The sequence below is a fragment of the Peromyscus leucopus genome, chromosome 19 (genome assembly GCF_004664715.2).
Source record: "Peromyscus leucopus breed LL Stock chromosome 19, UCI_PerLeu_2.1, whole genome shotgun sequence".
NCBI classification, from domain to species: domain Eukaryota; kingdom Metazoa; phylum Chordata; class Mammalia; order Rodentia; family Cricetidae; genus Peromyscus; species Peromyscus leucopus.
Window position 1 is genome coordinate 52,848,942 of NC_051079.1, and position 20,241 is coordinate 52,869,182.

The 20,241-nt window shown below is 42.5% G+C and overlaps 1 protein-coding gene across 4 annotated transcripts in view; it reads left to right on the top strand.

The window, feature by feature from the left end:
- The first annotated feature begins 1,132 nt into the window (after positions 1-1,132).
- The window catches only part of Malt1 (MALT1 paracaspase), a 56,467-nt gene continuing 37,358 nt past the window's right edge, over positions 1,133-20,241 (top strand). For all 4 annotated transcript variants that reach the window (XM_028860589.2, XM_037197176.1, XM_028860590.2 and 1 more), the window contains exons 1-5: positions 1,133-1,536; positions 7,521-7,687; positions 13,113-13,234; positions 18,946-19,105; positions 19,612-19,790. In XM_028860589.2, coding sequence (XP_028716422.1) covers positions 1,307-1,536; positions 7,521-7,687; positions 13,113-13,234; positions 18,946-19,105; positions 19,612-19,790 — 858 coding nt within the window. In that variant the 5' untranslated portion in view covers positions 1,133-1,306. The remainder of the gene's footprint in view (positions 1,537-7,520; positions 7,688-13,112; positions 13,235-18,945; positions 19,106-19,611; positions 19,791-20,241) is intronic.

Here is a 20,241-nt window from a genome sequence, read left to right on the forward strand (position 1 = left end):
CCTGGGAGGCTTGTGTCTCAGGCTACCTGACCGGTCACCCTAAGTTGATTGTTCCTATGTCAAACAAGCCTATAGTTTCCAAAGGGATAACAGCCTTGGCTGTGGATGAGACTAGGCCAGAATTCCAAGTGTAGCTGCTGTCGCTTCGTCTAGAATCTAGACAGTGTTCATATTCCAGTGTCCATGTTCCCTTGAATGATCTAGATCATCCATAACCCAGACTCGTGAGCTGGAGGAACTGCTTGGACTAGGAACACTGTGACTGACGATTTGATCCCAAGGACACCACACCATGACTGCTAAAATCAACTATTTCCAGGATCTAATTAGTTAAAATATAGCAGAAGTATTTGGGTTTTGCTTGCTTGCTTTTGCGGAGCTGAGGATGGACCCAGAGCTTTCTTTAGACGTGCTAGACCAGCGAACTGCACCGCTGAATCCCCAGAGAAGAAACTCAATCTTTAAAAAAAAAGTCTAGCCAAGAGTTGGGTCTATGCCCTTCTGAGTAGCCGAATCTCCAGTTGCACTACTTCCCTCTGGCAACACCATCTTGCAGAGGAAGCGTCTGTTGAGGTTGCCCCATGTGGGGAGCTGGCGGTCTGGGCGCACACCGCACATACGCAAGCCCCGGGGTCCTCGGAGCGCAGACGCGCGCGCGTGGGGGCGCCTCCAGGAAGCGCGTGCTACCCTCTCGGGTGTGAGGTAAGCATCCTCCCACGGTCCCCGGGAAGCTCCTACGCCGCAGGCTTCCTCGCTGCGCGGCCTTTCCTCCACCGCTTCCTCCAACAGCTACACCCACCCATCCCTTCCGACTCCGCGGAACCAGAACGGGCCCGCGGGGAGGTGCGGCCGCACGCCCCGCCCACAACCCCACCCCGTCCCGGGAGGCGGAGGCTGCCCGGTCCTGCACACCCGCAAGCCAGGCCCCGCCCCCTGTCCCACCCTCGTCACGGCAGGTGAGGCTGCAGCCACTCGTGAGCCGGCCCCACCCTACGACCCGCCCCTCCCGAGCCCACCTCTCCCTGCCATTGGAGAGGCCGCCCGTACAGGCCCCACCCAAGCCCCGCCCCCGCACGCGCACAGCCAGGCCCCGCCCCCTGATCCCGCCCCGCCTCCTTCGGCCGGCGCGCCCCGCGGCTTCTCAGGGGAACCTGTCTCGCGGGCCGGGAGCAAGTGCTTCTTCCTGTGACGGCCTCGCGGTGCAGCCGACTTCTCCTTCCGCTCCCGCGGCTCCCTCCCGGGACGGCGAGGGAGGCCCGAAGGGGACCGGCTGGAGCGGGGCCGTCGGGGCTCCCGGGGCGTCGCCATGTCGCTGTGGGGGCAGCCGCTGAAGGCCTCGCTGCCCCCGGCTGTGCAGCCGCCCCCGACCGCGCCCTCGGGGCCTCCGAGCGGCGCCCCTCCAGCCGGCGCCACCCTCAACCGCCTGCCGGAGCCGCTGCTGCGGAGGCTCAGCGAGAGCCTGGACCGCGCGCCCGAGGGCCGAGGCTGGAGGCGGCTGGCGGAGCTGGCCGGCAGTCGGGGGCGCCTCCGGCTCAGGTGAGCGCGGGGTCCGGCGGCGGGACCCTCGGGGTGCAGGGGTGTGCCCCGGGGCGGGGAGTCGCGCGAGACCGGCCGGGGCCCTGGGATCGGGAAGCAACTGGCCCTGATGGCCAGGTGGCCCCTTCTCCCCGACCCTCCGCCCCGAAAGCTGGAAAGCGATCTTTGGGAAGCTTGCCTGCAGGGTCGTAATCCAGTGGGTTTTGAAGCAAAAGAGAGGGATGTGGACACAGCCCTCGGAACCCAAAGGGCGATCTGGAAATCTGGAAGGACCCGGGGCGGGTAGAGGAGTGAAGCGTAGAGAGAAGGGAGGACAGAACAGAAAAGACGGGGCCAAATTCACCTTCGTCTTCAGTCCGGCGAGCTCACCAAACTTTGTCCTAAGCAATTAAACGACTTTTCATGCTGAGAAAGGGGACCACTGGCGTGGCTTGGCACCACAGTTCGTGATTCTTAAAGCTTTGGGTCTCAGGACTTCCACGCTTCTGAGAATGATTGAAGAGTACAAATAGTTTTTGTGGGGGGTTCTCTATATTTTGCAGGTGTTTACGGATATTTACTATTTGAAAGTAAAACCAATAACTCTTAAAAAATATTGGCCTTAAAAGTAATTCTTACATGGTAGCAGAAACGATGTCGTTTTGTTTTGTTTTGTTTTTCTTCAGAAAAAGTTTGTCCAAAAATAAATAGCGCATCGGTTAACATTTTTAAAATCTGTCCTCCTGATTGAGCCTCCCTCATGCTGGGATTTCAAGCTGTCATGTCATATTCATCTTGAAGGCTCTTTTTTTCTTCTTGGTTTCGGAGACAGGATCTCACTGTAGCCTGAGGTGTCCTGGAACACCCCATCAGCCAGTCTAGTCTGGATCTTGTAGCATTCTTCCTGCCTCAAACTGCTGGGTGCTTTGAACATCTTTATGGTGTCTTAGTTTAATTGCAGAGATAGATTCTTTTATATTTGATTAATTCCTTTGCAGTTTCATAAGTATCAAAACTCTAGAAGCTTGTGTATACACCTTTAAGAATAAATAGAAAATAGTGACTTAGTAGTATAGTAGTAAGAAAAAAAAAAATGCTTTAACCTTGTGAACCGCCTGAAAGTGCTCTCAGGGACTATAACTGCACTAGAGGTTCCCAAACGGAGCTTTGAACCACTACTTTATACCCTTGTCAAGATTTCAGCCTGCCTCCAGTTTCTTGTCAAATAACTAAACTTTGACTTTGACTGTAACTATTTGTATACATCTTTATAAGCCTAGGAGTAGAAGTCATTTATTTTGTATTATACACAGAACTTCTCTTAGACAAATACTTATTAGAGAGGGGAGTCCTTCATTTAAAATTATATTTATTGAGTGCTTCTTATTAGCTGAAAGTTCTATAGACTGCTTTTGGGGAACATTCACATATGAAATGGCAGGTTGGTTGTAAATAATAATTACTGAACACATAGTATATTACAGTATGCTGTTTACATGCATTATCCACCTTAATCTTCCCATCAACCCCAAGCTTCAGAGTATAGGATTGAGACAGAGAGTAATGTTGGTATGGGATTTTTGCTCAAATAGAAGAGGCCCATGTTGCCTGATTTAAAAAAAAAAAAATAAGAAGAAAATGGCAAACTAATACAAGAAATTATTTTCTTTGAGGGCAGATCTGCAGAGTATTATGGTGTTAACTGAATCCAGTTAAGAAAGGTGCTAGGCTTCTTGGTGAGAGCCTTCATGGTGATGGAGAAAGACACAAAAGTCAGTATACTAAGCTCTGCCCCAAAGAAGCATGTCTACTGAGCTAAGGAGTGGGTACTTAATGCTGGATATTAAGTTTTCCTTCCCAATTCAGTAAAATATTGCTAAGTAAACTTCAGAATGGTGTTTGAGGGGGCTTAGGGAAAGTTCAAAGCAAATTACAAGGAGTAGTGTAGAGAAAGGGCCAGTTACTTACTGTTCATTTTTAGAATCTTAGAATTCAAGGTAGAATCTGGTAAGAGTCGGCTGAGTTTCATGAGTCTTCCATGGTGGCGGTTAGATAGCTCCATGTAGGTTGATTGGGGTGGGGAGGCCTGGAGAATCTGGAAGTAGTAAACTCATATGGATTGACATCAGAAGAATTGGTTGCTATTAAAATTGAGTACGGAAAGCCAGGCATGGTGGTGCACACCGTTAACCCCAGCACTCAGCAAGCAGAGGCAGGCAGATCAGTGTGAGTTCTGGGCCAGCCAATGCTACATAATGAGACGCTGTCTCATAAACAAATGAAAGTTAGTAGTGAAAGCCTGGGGCTGGCCAGTCTGAACCAAAGAGATAGGTGTTGTCAGCTGGTGGTTCTTACTATGGTTAAGACTTTTGAAAAGTTCCTTTAAGGGGACTTGGTGCAGGTGGTGGAAGAACGTCTGATGGTGAAAGGTCGTGAAGGCATTTTCCTCTGACTGCAGTGTGAGAGCCTGGTCCAGGGGGTACACATAACAAGTCATGGGAAAATGGGAAATGCTTTCCTCAGCCATTGAATTCATGGCCTGCATCTCAAAACTCTGCCTTTTCTAAAATGTCTCCTTTTATGTTTCTTCTTTCTTCTTTGTTGGTTTGGTTTGGTGTGAGATGAGGTCTTACTACACAGACCAGGCTGACCTCAAACTTGTCATGATCCTCCTGCCTCTGCTTTCCAAGTGCCACCGTGCTCAGCCTGTTGTCACATTTCCCCCTCATTCTTTACAGTTTTATTTAAGTTACACGAGAATTTAGTAACATAAATCACAGGAAGAGTCCATTCAGAGCTGTCTCCAGAGATTAGGAATATATGTTTTCAGGTGAGTATTGATGATCTAGGTTGAATCTTTGTATGTAGTCTAGTTTGCTATAGCCAGAGACCGGTAGGAATGCCCTGCCTTCAAACCCTGATCCTGTTCAAACTGATCTAGTATCAGACACTTTAAGGAAGAATCTCTACAGTAGCCCTGACTGACTTGGAACTTGCTATATAGAGTGAGCTAGCCTTGAACACAAAGAGATCTTCCTCTGCCTCTCAAGTGTTGGGATTAAAGGTGTGCACCACTGTGCTCGGCTAAAATCAGAAGTCTTTTGCTGGCAGTTTAGACTTATTCTTAGTGTGCCAGCATATGTTGATTGGTGGTGAGTAGAACAGCTGAACTCCAAGGACTGGCGGAACTTTCAGAAAGCTTTGAAATATCTAAATTGTCTAAGCAGAGTACTTGAAAGTAGAGCTGTGAAACATGAACCGAGAAGGAAAACATCTGTTGCCGCTTGTCTACAGTGTAGAAGATGCTCCTTAGCTGCAGAAATCTTACCCTCAAGCAGATTATGATACAAATGAAAACAAGTATTTAAAAGATTACTACAAATGTCCCTCATCTGTCGCGTCAGTCTGAATTTTGAAGTGCTCTAGAACTCATGCTTCTATCTCTAAATGCTTTTCTATCTAATCTTCTGATATTATCCTTCACTCGGGGTTTAAATTCAGTCAAGCTGATTACAACCAGCATATCTGCTTTTCCCAGATGTATGCATGTAGATTGCTAATGCCATCTCCTTTTAAATGACTAGTAGGCATCTTAAATGTAACATGTCCCAAACTTAATATGTACTTTCCTGTAGACCTTAGTTCTCTGTATCTGAGTGACTAGCACATCTCTCCAGTTGACCAGAAAATCCACTCATTCTTGACTTTACGTGTATACACATCATCTTTCAGTAAATCCTGACTGCTGTATGTTCAGTATGTATTTAGAATCCAGCATCCACTGCCACACTAAGCTAAGCCTACATCTCTCACTCACTTTCTTCTAGTAGTTGCTTGATTTCTCTCTCCTTTACTTCTTATTTCAACCTTTCTAAACACAACAGTAAGAGTGCTTCTTTCAAAATATTAGTAAGAAATTGGGTTCCATTCCCAGTTCCACATAAACCAGACATTGTAGCAAGTGCCTGTATTTCTAGCATTTAGAAAGGAGAGACAAAGAGAATTAGAATTAAAGGTCCCTTATATAAAGAGTGTGAGGCAAGCTTAGGATACATAACCCTGTCTCAAAGAAAAGATCAATGAGGTATGGTTAGTGCGATGTGTAATTCTAGCACTAGGGAGGTTGAGGTAGAAGGCATTTTAATCCTGAGGCCACCCTGGACCTAAAACAGTAAAATAAAAACCGTAGGTTATGCTTGTTCCTCTGCTTAAGAAACCATCCAAATGCTTTTCTATTCCGAAGTGAAAAATGTCTCTAGAGCTAGAGTTACAGGTGGTTGTGAGCCATGTGATATGCGTGCCAGGAATGGAACTCAGATCTCCAGAAGAGATCTCTTTTACCACTGAGCCGTTCCTCTAGCACCTAAAAATAATTTTTAAAAGCGAGGTTCATCTGCTTCGGTGATAAAGAAGTTCTTTAGATTCCAAATTCAAGTTTATAGAAGCCACATCAAAGCACACTGTTACAAGAACATAACTAAAAAAGGAAAGATAAAAGTTGGGTATGTATACATATCACGTTAGCCAAAAGCTAGTGAGTACCCATGCAGAAAATCAGTAAATCAAAGTGATACACAAATCTTACTTTTATCTTTATATCTCATTTTAGAACAGAAATATTTAACTTCAATTTGCTCCTTGTTCTTTGTTAGGAAGGAAATCTCTGGCTATTGAGCTTTTTTTCCTTTATCAGTTAAAACATCCCTTGGTTATATCTGATGAGATGGCTTCTTAATTTCATGTGTTAATGCCTGGCAAACTTCTGAATCATGAAACATGTATACTGCACTCATGTATTATTTATAAATCTCATTCATTTGAAAACTTAGTCATTCATTTCTAATATATGATCTTTGACAAGGGATTCATGTGCCTTTTCCAGTTGCTAAGTTTATAACATTGATTATCCTATCCAGTATCATTTTTGAGATACTCTTCTCACACTGTTCATGCTATGATTTAAGGTATCTTGACCTCATGGGATGAGGGACATATTCCTCTCAGATGACAGCAGCATCTTGCCAACTAGTTAGTCCTTTCATTTGGGGTCATATTCTACTTCATCTTTAAAGGAAGCGTTAAGGGAACTGTAATTCTGTTACCTGACACATGAGCTTAAGATTTAGCTGGAAGTGTATCATAAATGCTGTCTAAAATAATCAAGGGAGGTTGAATCCAATAGTGATTATCCTCTATAGCTTCTCAAACCTTTTTTGCCTTGATCTTGACAGCAACTGTTAGCTATAGAGTCTTTGATACACTAATAAAAATATTTTTTTTGGTTAAAAAACACACAGCCAGGTGGTGGTGGTCCATGCCTTTAATCCCAGCACTCAGGAGGCAGAGGCAAGAGGATCTCTGTGAATTTGAGGCCAGCCTGGTATACAAAGGGAATTCCAGGACAGGCTTCAAAGTTACACAGAGAAACCCTGTCTCGAAATACCAAGAAAAAAAAATAAAACAAAAACGCAAAGAAGAAAGAGTGAATAGGCCTGGTGCGGTGCCCTAGCACTCAGCACTTGGGAGGCAGAGACAGGTAGCTCTCTAAATGCAAGGTCAGCCTGGTCTTCATAGCAAGTTCCAGGCCAGCCAGAGCTACATAGTAAGACTCTATCTTGATTGAGAGAATGATAGATAGATGGATGGATGGATGGATGGATGGATGGATGGATGGATGGATGGATAGGAAGGAAGGAAGGAAGGAAGGAAGGAAGGAAGGAAGGAAGGAAGGAAGGAAGGAAGGAAGTTTTCTAGCCTTTTCTTCACTTTCAATTTAAAAGTTTGATTAGTGTCATGACTAAATTTCTCTCACACCCTTTAGACTTAATAATTATAGGAGCTAAAGGGAGAGGAGACTAGAAGAGGAGGAAGGAATGCTGGAGGAGGGAAGGGCCCTGGTTTTCATGATGTAATTAGTTTCCTACCTCCCAGGGTTTTTTCCGTACAGCACCTATAATGGTTCAGCCACATATTAGGCACTTCATGACTTCAATCTGCTGTTTCAGTTGCCTAGACCTGGAGCAGTGTTCTCTGAAGGTGTTGGAGCCAGAGGGAAGCCCAAGTTTGTGTTTACTGAAACTGATGGGTGAAAAAGGATGTACAGTCACAGAACTGAACGACTTCCTTCAGGCTTTAGAACACACTGACGTTCTTCAGCTTCTCAACCCCCCAGGTAGGTGGGTTTTCTTTTTCCCCCTTTGGGAATGTTCTTCAGAAATTAATTGAATCAAACTTAGAGAAAAATACATCTCTGGACCAGGTAGATTGTGTTCAGTATTATTGGAAAATATAAATGCATAGAGCTTCATTCTCCTTCCACCTATGTTGAGACCAAAGAAGATATCAAAAGTGTTGGGTTATAGTTGAAGAAGCAAGACATTTTTAAGCAGTTATTTTAAAAAGTTGAATGTAATCCATATATTTGATATTAGAGAATTGTGCTATAATATTGTAGTCCAATAGAAGACTCTCATTTTCTAGGAAGATGCATGCTAATGTATTTACATGTAAGGTTTCTATACTAAGTGTAAATATACACTGAAATAGTGTATCCCAAAACACAGTGTATGTATGTGAATATAAGGATGAGATAAAGTGAGTAGGTCAGATATTCACTGCTTTTTGCCACTGCGATATTTTTGAAATGTTAGTCATATGGATTTTTCTTATTATACCTGTATTGAGTGAGGCTTTTCATATGCCAGGTCATGTGAAGAATAGGAAACAAGGGGTTAGAACACGCAGGGCTCATCAGTTAAGAGACTTGCTGCTCTTCCATAGGACCCAAGCATGGTTCCCAGCACCCACATCAGGCAACTCACAACTGCCTATAACACCAGCTCCAAGGGACCTGGTGTCTTCCTCTGACCTCTGACCTCACCTACACTCACCTGCATGTAAACAGAGACACAAACACACATAAATAAAGATAAAATACAAAATTAAGAATAAAACAAATAGGAAACAGGCTAGAGAGATAGCTACTTAAAAAAATAGGATACAATCTATCATCCATGTAGCTGCAGGTAGAGTTGATCAACTACAGAGATATCAGAGAGGAAGGACATTTCATCAGTGTTGCTTGTTGTGTGGTGTGGGGTGTCTGAATCCCCATAGCTCTAGAGGTTAGAAGGAAAATGAAGAGTTCCAGGCCAGCCTGGACTACATAGTGAGATCCTGTTTCAGATAAACAGACACTGCTGGTGGCAGTAGCTGTACAGACCTTTTTCCCAGGATCCCATTTTGCCATATGTCCCATTAGGAGCAAATAATCCAGGCAAGCCTGGAAGAGCTGTAAACTACGGACTTCATGCTCTCTGTTTTACATAACTGTGTGTATTAATGTTTCTTTGGAGAACCAAATTGGTTATGATGTGTATGTGTACATGCCTGCATGCATTTATATTCACCACATGCATGCAGGTGCTCTTAGAGGCCAGTGGGCATAGGATCTCCTGGAACTGAAGTTATAGGTAGTTGTGAACTACTTGATGGTGAGTGCTGAGAACTGAACCTGCGTCTTCTGTAAGATCATTAAGCCATCTTAACCACTCTTAACCATCTCTCCAGCCCCTATGATATATTTTCAGTATGAGAAATTAGAACATAACATATAGTGGTAAATTGACGGTTACATCTACCAGAAACCCCAACTCAAATTGATGAAGGTAATACATTATTTCTACCTGAAACACCCAGAAATAGTTGAGATTTCCTAAGAGGCAGAGAGAGCCCTAAGTGTAATATTTTTCCTCTTCTTTCTTGGCATTGACTTCCTCTAAAACTGACAGTCACTAGCCCAGGTTGTCTGCTGGGTCTTCTTAGGCTCATTTATCTTTGTCCCCGAATTCTAAGCAAAAAACAGGTTTATTCTAGTTAACTGTTTTGTTCACTTGCTTGTCCCTAATACCGTCACTGTAGCCAAGGACATGGAATGTGTTGATATGCCTGGCTTAAAGCCAAGAATGGAGTTAGGCTGAGTCAGCTTTCCAAGAACCACATGGATCGCCAAACAAAAATAGACCTGTTGGGTAAGAAAAAGAGGCAACAGACCCTGGAGGTGTAAGCAGACTGATGATCTTAGATTATGAGGGAGGAAGCATCGACTCCCAGCCTTCCTCTATACCCTTGCATGCCTCCTTTGGAGGTGTACTGTGTTGAATGCTTGGCTTCTCCAACTAGGGTGTATAGGCTAGGAACAATGAACTGCTAATGCAGATACCACATGTAATTGTTGCCCATCTCTAAACAATGAATGTCCTAAAGGAGCATTTAAAAAATTGTATATACTCAGTGCTTTGAATAATAGGTACCTAGAAGTTGTAAGGATTGAAATCCACTAGCCTAATACACTGTGCTATCTACTAATTTCTCATCTTTATAGAACACCAAAGCCTCTGAAAATTTAAGCCTTTCTGGGAAGTAAATATAACCTTCTTCTCTTTCTCAATAATAGAATCACTCTAACTGTAGGGTGCATGATTTATACAGTGAATGGGTATTCTCTGCCTCAGAGTTACAGGAATCACATGGAACGGAAGCTCATGTCTGTAATCCAGCAGTCAGGAAGCTGAAGTAAGAGGAGCAGCATGAGTTTAAGGTTAGCTTGGGTTACACAGTGAGTCCACGCAAGCTTCAGCTACAGAGTAATATTTCTCAAACCAAAAATAATTATAGAAAATATCTTTTATATTTTAATAACAAATTTGAGAATAAGACGATCATAAGAAAAATGTAAGCTCTGACAATAATCAGTTTAATTTGTGACTTTGCTCAGAATTCTTCATTGAACACTTGTATTCCATTACCTTTGCAGTCTCAGGCATTAAGTATGTGGATTCAGAGATGAACAAGGCAATCATTTCTGCCTGTTAAAAGTTCTTTGTTCAGTAGAGCAGACAAATACCAAATCTGGAACAACTATACAATTATAAGCCACATGCAGTGGTGTATGTCTTTAATCTCAGAACTTGGGAGGCAGAGGCAGGCAGATCCCTGAATTCAAAGCCAGCCTGGTCGAATATGAGTTCGAGGACAGCTGGAGCTACATAGTGAGACCTGTCACAATGTGTGTGTGTGTGTGTGTGTGTGTGTGTGTGTGTGATTTATCTGATCTCCAGTTTTCCTTTTTAGTACATTACATTCTTAAATCTTAGTGAAGATGCAGAGTGTGCTAGTGTTTTCTCTGTTTCGTACTTACTGTGATTTTACAGAAAGCATTAGTTCTTATTCCACAGAAAGCCATGTTTTTCTCTGACAGTCCTTGCAGAGACTGTGATTAGGATAAGATGTGTTCTGTAGATGCTGTGGCATCTTACCAGACCTTTCAGGTCCAGATGCAAGAAGGGGGAACTAGATTCATTTTGACTCAAGGAAGAACTTTAGTCTGATTTTGCTATATTCTGTTCCAATTGTTACAGAATTGTAGCCAGAGAGAGCTCTTTTTTGGGGGAGAGAGGGGGTTGGTTTTTTTTCCGAGACAGGGTTTCTCTGTGTAGTTTTGGTGCCTGTCCTCGCTTTCACTCTGTAGCACATGCTGGCCTTGAACTCACAGAGATCTGCCTGGCTCTGCCTCCCGAGTGCTGGGATTAAAGGCGTGCGCCACCACGCCTGGCAGAGGTAGCTCTTAAGAAATAGATAACTGTAGCATAGAGGACCCTGTCTTTTGAGAAGCTAACTGAGATTCCTTTTTATTTGTTCTGAAAGCTAACATTGGCTAAGGCAGAGCTGGGAGTGACTTCCAGTGGCCACTAGCATGAAGCTGAAGACAAGTGCAAGTTCATCCTGAAACCTGTACTCTCCTAATACGGTCTCTAAAGGAGCCCCTAGGGATGACGTGTCCCCTTCTACTAGCTCTCTCATTGGGCTTTCCACAGCTCGTGGGTTGACTTTGCTCTTGATCTGGTCTTCCTTGAATTATTTGTTAAACTGCTTCTAGTTTTGATGTGCCTGATCACAAGCACATACACCTGTAAACACACATGTGCACTTATCATACTCACATGCATCATATTTACATACACATAAAACAATAATAATAAAATTTAAACAGATTTTTAAAATTTTTATACAACATATTTTGGTCATATTTCCCCCTCCCCCAACTCCTCCCAGATCCTACTTAACGTCCCTACCTATACAACTTCATGTTTTCTTTCCAACAGTAAACCACAAAACAAAAAGCAAAACTCAAACAACAAATAACATCAAATCAAACAACTCCAAACAAATAACAAATAAGACAAAAAAGTGAAATAAAAAAAAACAGCCCCCTACACACACACACACACACACACACACAAATTCTGGCCAACTACTCCTGGACATGGGGCCTGCCCTGGAGTGTAGTTGACATCTAGTGTGTGTGTGTGTGTGTGTGTATATTATACTCCATTGTAGAAAACGTATTTTCTCTATGCCAGCAGGCATCAATTACAAACAGCTTCTTGGTTGGAGGTAATACTCTGTGTCCACTTCCCCTTCTCTGTGTGCTGGCATTTTATATGGCTTGAATTTGTGCAGGTCTTGCATATGTTGTCCCAGTATCTTTGAGATCATACGTGCACAACCCTTCTGTATCTGGAAGACACTGTTTCCTTGGAGACATCCACCACCAATGGACCTTGAAGGGAAGGGCTTTGTGAAGACATCTCATTGAAGACTGAGTGTTCCAAAGTCTCTCACTCTGCACATTGTCTACTTGTGGGTTTCTGTGTTAATTTCCATCTACTGCAACAAGAAGCTTCTCTGATAAGGATTGAGCAATATTGGATCTATGGGTATAGCAATATGTCCTTAGGGTAATTTTATTGCTGTTCTTTCTGCAGCATAATAGTAGTAGGTTTCCCCTTTGGCCCATGACTTACCTAGTCTCAGGTTCTTGGTCATTTTAGCAGTGTCAGTTATAGGTCCCATCTCATAGAGTGGGCCTTAAATCCAATCAAAAGTGGTTGGTTACTCGATGACATTTGTGCCACTGTAGCACCATTATATCTTGCAGACAGATCATTGGGTACATTGAGCCGTTTGTAGCTAGGAGATGTTGAAGATTTTCTTTCTCCTTTGTAGTGTGCAGAGTACCTTCCAATACTATGAACACTAGTCAGTAGGGGTTATGCTTCTAGTTATGAACCAGCTCAACTTCTTGGATGTCTCTAGTTTGTATCGAGTTGAGAAAAACTAACTTGCACACTACTGACTTGTGCAACTAACTGAGTTGAACACATAAGTGAACACTTTTGAGCAGGTATTTGTATGTGCTGGCATTGAGAACTGCACGGTGATGTATGTCTAGCAGGTATCTTAAAAGGTGCATCCTGATCTCAGAAATGGTAGCGTTTGAGGAAAAAGTCTTCCTAAAAATTGGAGAAATGTGGCAAATAATTTCTCTTCTTAACCATGGAGAAATAGAGTATATCAAAGTCTTTTGCAGGTCTTTTTCTTGTGGTTTTGCAAAGTTTTCAGCTAAAGAATGCATACTGATAGAGAAGGAGAAATAAATACCTGATGTATGACAAAGACGGATATTTCTTTGTTGTTTTGTGTATGTAAGCAAGGAAAACCCTCTTTTGTGACTTTACCTTTTTTTCCCCCCTTAGGATTAAAGATCACTGTAAACCCAGAATCAAAGTCAGTTTTGGCTGGACAGTTTGTAAAACTGTGTTGCCGGGCAACTGGACATCCTTTTGTACAATATCAATGGTTCAAAATGAATAAGGAGGTAATTTTTAAATGTCTTTTAATTCCATTTAGGTTGGTTGGTTAGTTGATTAGAGGCAAGATCTTATTCTGTAGTCCAAGCTGGCCTGGAACTCACTGTGGAGCCCAGACTGGTCTTAAATTTGTGGTGATACTGCTGCCTCGATTCCTAAGTGCTAGGATTAGAGTGTGAGCCATCAGACCTGACGATTTCACTAATATGGGTGGGTAAAACCACTCCCAGAAGGCATAGTGTTATTAAATGAAAACCCTAGTGTCCCCTCCATTCCAAACATGGGGAAAAAAAGCTGTGCTGCCTGTTGGGGGGATTGGAAGAGAATAAATTTCTGTGTGACTTTCTCATGCACCCTTTATTTTGGTCAGGTCTTCCACCGTTCCTCATTTCCCAATCCTTTACCCCTCTATGCTTGTGTGATAGTGTTTATTCCCTGTGGCCTCTTGACTATGTTTATCCTTCTCTTAAATCCAAAGTATTCTTTCTAGTCCTCTCTAGCACTGGCTTGATGGTCATAAATTCCTCTTGTCTGTCTTTATTGTAAAAAGTTTTAGTTCTCTTATCATTTCAATAGATAGTTGTGTTGGGTATAATAGTCTGGGTTGGCAATTGAAGTCTTTCAGAACTTGGTCTTTCCAGGTACTTTTGGCTATAAAAGTTTTTATTAAACAATCCTAGGTGTTATTCTGATGGGTCTGCCTTTATTAGTGACCAACCTTTCTGTCTTGCAGCTTTCAGTACCCTCTCTTTATTCTGTGCTTTTAGTATTTTAACTATAATTATGTCATGGGGATTTTCTTTCTTTGTCTTCTCTAGTTGGTATTTTGTAAGCCTTTTATGCCTGAATGGGTATTTCTTCTTTAGGTTTGGGAAATTTTTTCTTCTGTTATTTTATTGAAAATATTCTCTCTGCCTTTCATGTATTCTCCTTTCTCCATGCTCATAACTCTAAGGCTGTGTCTTCTCAAAGTTCTCCATACTTTTTTTTAAGTCTATTATTGACCTTTACTGAGTAATCCAAAGTTTTCCATCTCTGACACTCTGGTTTCCACATGATCCATTCTATTGGTGAAACTCTCTACTGAGGTTTTTATTTGGCTTATTGAGTTTTTCATTTTTCAGCATGATTTCAGTTTGGGTTTTCTTCAGCAAGTAAGTCAACCTTCTTCTAGAATCAACTTCCTCATTTCCTCAGCTTTTTGTTTTTATTCTTCTGAACCATATTCATATCTTCTCTGAGTTGTTTGAACTGATTATAATCTTTTGAATTCTGCACCGGGTAGTTCTTCCATGATTAGTAATTTTAGGAGGTGACATGTTGTCTTGATTTTGTGTGTCTGTGGCTTTTGTTTCTGCACTGAGATGAGTGCATCTGAAATCCTTTTTCCGTGGAGGTCTGTACACTGTTCAGGGGAGGATCTTGTAAATTGTGAGAGGGTTGAGAGATTTTCCTCTGTGGGACTAGTAGTGAAGGCTGTAGGAACAGGGCCTACCTAGTGGCCCAAAATGGAGACGTGTTCTCGAGGAGAGGAGCCAGGTGACCTGTGTGCGAGAAGGGTGGGCCTAGCTAGAGACACAAGGATGTGGGGTCCCGGAGCAGTCAGGCAGCCCGGCAGTGAAGGGAAAGTGAGAGTCTGGAGGAGCTGGATATGATGGCAGACAGCATGGCAACTCGGAGAACCAGGAAGCCTGGCAGCGCAGGACTGCTGGAGGAGTCGTGCAGCGTATGGGGTGGGGCAGAGCAGGCCTCGTTCTAATAGCTGTTTGCAACAGATTATGGTATCTCAGAAAATTTATGGTTTCATACACCTTTTCCTACATGAAAATAAAACAGAGCAGTACATAGACATTCAGTACTAGGTTAAGTCTATGTTGGCCCTAGTTACCATTGCTAGATGATGTGTGAATCCTGTCACCAAGCTTGTGAGATTCTGTATGTATCAAGCCCTTGAGAGATGGTAACTAAAGGTATTCTATCATATTTTTTCTAGTTGCTTTTATTTTAATGAAGTCCTCTTGTAGATGATAGAAAAAAAATTACTATAGGAAGTATATAATTATAAAATACGTCATGACCAGAAGAAGTTAGTTTTATGTGGTGCTATTTACCATGCGAGAAAAGTCAGGAGGCATAACAAAACCTACTGTAAGAGTTTAACCGGGCGGTGGTGGCGCACACCTTTAATCCCAGCACTCGGGAGGCAGAGGTAGGCGGATCTCTGTGAGTTTGAGGCCAGCCTGGGCTACAGAGTGAGATCCAGGACAGGTGCAAAGCTACACAGGGAAATCCTGTCTCGAAAAACCAAAAAAAAAAAGAGTTTTTAAGAGAAGGGACTGAAAAGAATTTGCTTTAGGCCTGCTGAACTACTGATACAGGAAGAGAAGGGAAGGGTACTCGGGGTCCACCTTTTATGGACTCCCCCTACACATGTGCATAGATTATGTGACCGCGAACCGCAGGATTATGTAGGACATATGGCCCCGGAAATTACTAAGCATCTTGCGGTCATGGGGCGTGGCTAGAAATCCTGTCAGGAATGTAGGGAATGTGGATACATCTTGAATTTAAAGAGCTGTGATGGAGTTGGTAGTCTGTTCTAGGATGTTTTTGTGGGTGCCTGTTTTGTGCCAAGCCATGATAAAATGGAGCAATAACACATAGTCTCTCTTTCCCCAAAGAATCCGCATCTGGGGGAGAGACAGATGGCCGTCACTTTGTGAGTTCAGAGCTAGGAGGGACATAAGCAGCATGTGTTATTATTAAGCAGTGCAGTGTTATTCATTAGGTGGCACTGTTTACCATGTGCGAAAAGCCATGAGGCTACAACAAAACCCACATAAGAGTTTATTAGGGAAGAGAACAGAAGGGGATGTGCTTAGGCCTATTGAAGATCGTGCAGGGAGAGGGGGAGGGTATGTGGCCTGCTTTTTATGGATTCCCTCCCCCCAACATGCACACATGGGCTTACATAGCTACACCATGAGTGTGCATAGATTACGTGATCACGCTGCATGCAAATTACGTGACCATGCAGCACACGGATCATGTAGGATGTAAGGCCCTCGAATGACTCAGCTTCTTGCCAGCACATGTGCAGTCATTTGGGTAGTGGAGTGGCCAGGAATCCCAGCAGCATGGCCACAGCGGGGGAGGAACCAGCAGGGACCGATGGGCTTTTTACATACAAACTTGCTGCCTAAAGAAGGCAGAGAACAGCAAGACAACCGGGTATCTATTGTCTGTGCTGCCGAGAAATAGCTGTAGTGTGGTCTCAGTGAATTAATGAAGGTAAAATCATAGGGTGTACTTCATATGTTTGAGGATATGGTTAGCCAGACCAATAGATCAGATGTGGAGCAAGAGGAAGCAGAAAGAACTCAAGGAGGTTTCCCTAGCTTTTCCACTGAGTATCTTAGCCATGTTTACTCCGTAGGGTTTTTTGGTCTTTTGAGAAGACTGGAAAGGTCTGTGTCTAGGAGGGAAAATAAGAGTGTGATTTCAGACCATGTCTGTTATATATGCAAGTGAATCCCATGGGCAGTTTGAATAGCCAGAGAGACAATAGTGAGAGTTTATAATGAATGAAATTAAAAGATGGAGCAGTCGATGGAGTCAGGAGAGTAAAAAGCAAAGTGTTTCTAGAAGAAAGGGGTGACCAGCTTCTTCAGTGCTGCTAAGAAGAGGACGTAAACAGAAAAATGTTTGTTGACTGATTTTTGATACAAAGGACTTAAAAGTACATTTTTGAAAATGATTTGGTAAAGGAAAGAAACACATGCTAAAGCCCAGAAAAAATACAGGAACAATTTCAGAGAAGATGGGATTATTGAGAAAGAAAACCTTTCCCCTCTTGGTTTCTGTGCTCGGGAAGATGGAGTAGGAGGAGCTGGAGGCATGACTCAGCAGTTAGGAGCACTTGCTGTTCTTCCCAGGCCCCACTACACCAACTTGGCAGGTTACACCTGTCTGTAACACAGTTCCAGGAGATCTGACAGCCTCTTCTGGCCTCTGCAGGCACTGCGTGCTTATGGTGCACATAACCAAATATAGGCAAGCACACATACAATGAAATAAAATGTATCTTTAAATTAAAAAAAATAAAATGGCCAGGCATGGTGGTGCATGCCTTTAATCCCAGCTCTCCAGAGGCAGGTGGGTCTGAGTTTGAGGCCACCCTGGTCTACATAGTGAATTCCAGGATAGCCAGGGCTATGTAGAGAGATTTTGTCTCCATGGATGGATGGATGGATGGATGGATGGATGGATGGATGGATGGATGGAAGGAAGGCAGGCAGATAGATAGATAGATAGATAGATAGATAGATAGATAGATAGATAGATTCACTAGCAGAAGATGGCTCATTGGGAAAAGGCTCTTGCTGACAAGACTGATGATCTGAGTTTCATCCCTAGGACTCACGTGATCAAAAAAGAGAATTTCCAAAAGTTGTCCTCTGACCATCATACCGTCATGTGTTGTGATACATGTGCATATGTAAACATACACATAATAAATAAGTGCAAAATATCCTGAAAAAACTATATGCATGGAGAAACCTATAAATTAAGCATTTTGCTAAATTGGTAAAGTTAGAGCCTAATATATCTAACTATGAGAAACCATGAGAAAATCAAGTGTGTTTCTTCATAAAAGACCAGAGATTCTAGACGGTTGGTTCACGCCTTTAATTCCAATAGTTGGGAGGCAGAGAGGCAGGTGGATCTTTATGAGTTCAAGGGTGGCAGGGCTACATTGTAAGACCCTGTCTCAAAACAAACAAACAAACATGCTTAAAAATTACATGCTCAAAAAATGGTTCTAAAAGAACAAGGCTAGGCTAGGGAATTTTGTGTTGTTATTCATATAGTTGTGAAAGTCTTCTTTATGACCATAAAATTGAGAGAATTTATGATAGATTTATTCTGATCTGAGAGTAACATGAAGAGAACACTACTATTATTCAAGTTCTGACCAAAGTGAAAAAAACCTGCTATGGCCATTCCTTCCTCTCACTTCTATGCTTGCACGAAGCCAGAAACTTGAAGGACACTGGAGATGGTTTTGTTTAGCAGCCTGTCTTCTTACAGTGTTTCGTAGATGAGAAAGTGAAGTCCCAAGGTAAAATAGTTTATCCACGTATTCATAGCTATTCGACCAGAAATGAAAATAATAGCCAGTTTGTTTCCTTCATGCCACTCTGCTGTTTACTGCATTAAATGCTACGTATAAAAGTGGCAGTTTCATAAATAGATATACTGTTTTAATGACCAAACAAATGGGCTCCTACTAGTGAGCCCCTGCAAGATCTGGGGGACAGCTAACTTCTCTGTTGAATGGATTTGTTAAAGACTGGATTTCTGCCAGGCGATGGTGGTGCACACCTTTAATCCCAGCACTCAGGAGGCAGAGGCAGGCGGATCTCTGTGAGTTCGAGGCCAGCCTGGGCTACAGAGTTAAGTTCCAGGACAGGCTCCAAAGCCACACAGAGAAACCCTGTCTCGGGGGGGGGGGGGGAGGACTGGATTTCTAATACTCTAGTTCTCAAAAATCTCACTTTTTACTTTGTAACTAGCACATTTTATAACTTGAAGAAAAAAAGAAATATACTTTTCAAAGGTCCTAATAAAATCAGATTTTACACAGCATGTATTTATTATATTATAAGCTGGATTTTTGATGAATCCTTTACTTATGCTCCCTTCGATTCTTTTGCAGATTCCATATGGAAATTCATCAGAACTTATTTTTAACACAGTACATGTAAAAGATGCAGGCTTTTATGTCTGCCGAGTTAACAACAGTTCCACCTTTGAATTTAGCCAGTGGTCACAGCTCGATGTCTGTGATGTGGCAGAAGTAACAGAAAGCTTCCAGGGTACGTGACAAGTGAAGTTGCATATTGGTTAGTGGGTCACCGTATTTTATTTAAATGATCATTTAAAAATAACTTCAGAGCATAACTGTCACGCACGAGTCGTTAAGAGTTAACTCCACATGGTTTGATTGTCATTTTCTCTGTCAGCCCCTTAAGATGACATGGACTCTTCTCATCCTCATGCCTGATACTGACCCTGAACCTGCTGACGTTCGTGCCCTTTACATGCGGCAGCTATAATTCAAGCTTAGTTCCCCCTCACTTCTCCTTTCTTGAGTATCCCCACCTGTTAGCCCAGAATTTCTTCAACTGTGTTTGTTCACCACAGTATTCTTTTCTCTTCAGAACATCTCTTAACGTTTGTGGACTTTGATGAAAATATACTTTAAGTATGGTTTTAAAGATTGTAAAAACTAAAGCCTAGACTTAGATATATCTGCATAAATTGTAGGAAAATTTTGGTTTTATGTTTAACCCAGAGATTTTATCTTTTCTTTGAATTTAAGGAAGTGTGGATGGTATCTCAGAATCCAAGCTGCAAATCTGCGTGGAACCAAGGTCCCAAAAGTTGGTGCCAGGCAGCAGATTGGTTCTACAGTGTATTGCTATTGGAAGTCCTATGCCTCACTACCAGTGGTTCAAAGATGAATCACCATTGACACACGAGACAAAAAAGCTCTACACGGTAGGCAGTTGATTTTTAGGTTGGGAGGGTTGGATTAGTCTGTAAGATAAATGGTGCCATTAAGATGTAAAGGGGACCACTTAAACTCATGCTCTCTGGAATGTTTTCAGTACTTTTAGTTCAAGTTCTTTATGTTTCAGTATTAATTAGTTTCTTGTATTTGCAACAAGGCTAGATTTGAACCAAGTTTTGAGATAAGATATCAGATATTACTGCACCAAACTTTGCACTGTTAGAATCATCTTATCATTTGCTTGCTAATACTTAGCTTAATGAATGAAGATACTATAAGGATGTGTGTATATATATATATGTGTGTGTGTGTGTGTGTGTGTGTGTGTGTGTGTGTATGTTTTTTGAAATGCTGTATTTGGAACATTTTTTAAATACAAATGACTTTCATTTTAATCAATTTTCAAATTAAAGTTGAAGAGAAAATATGTATTCTGAT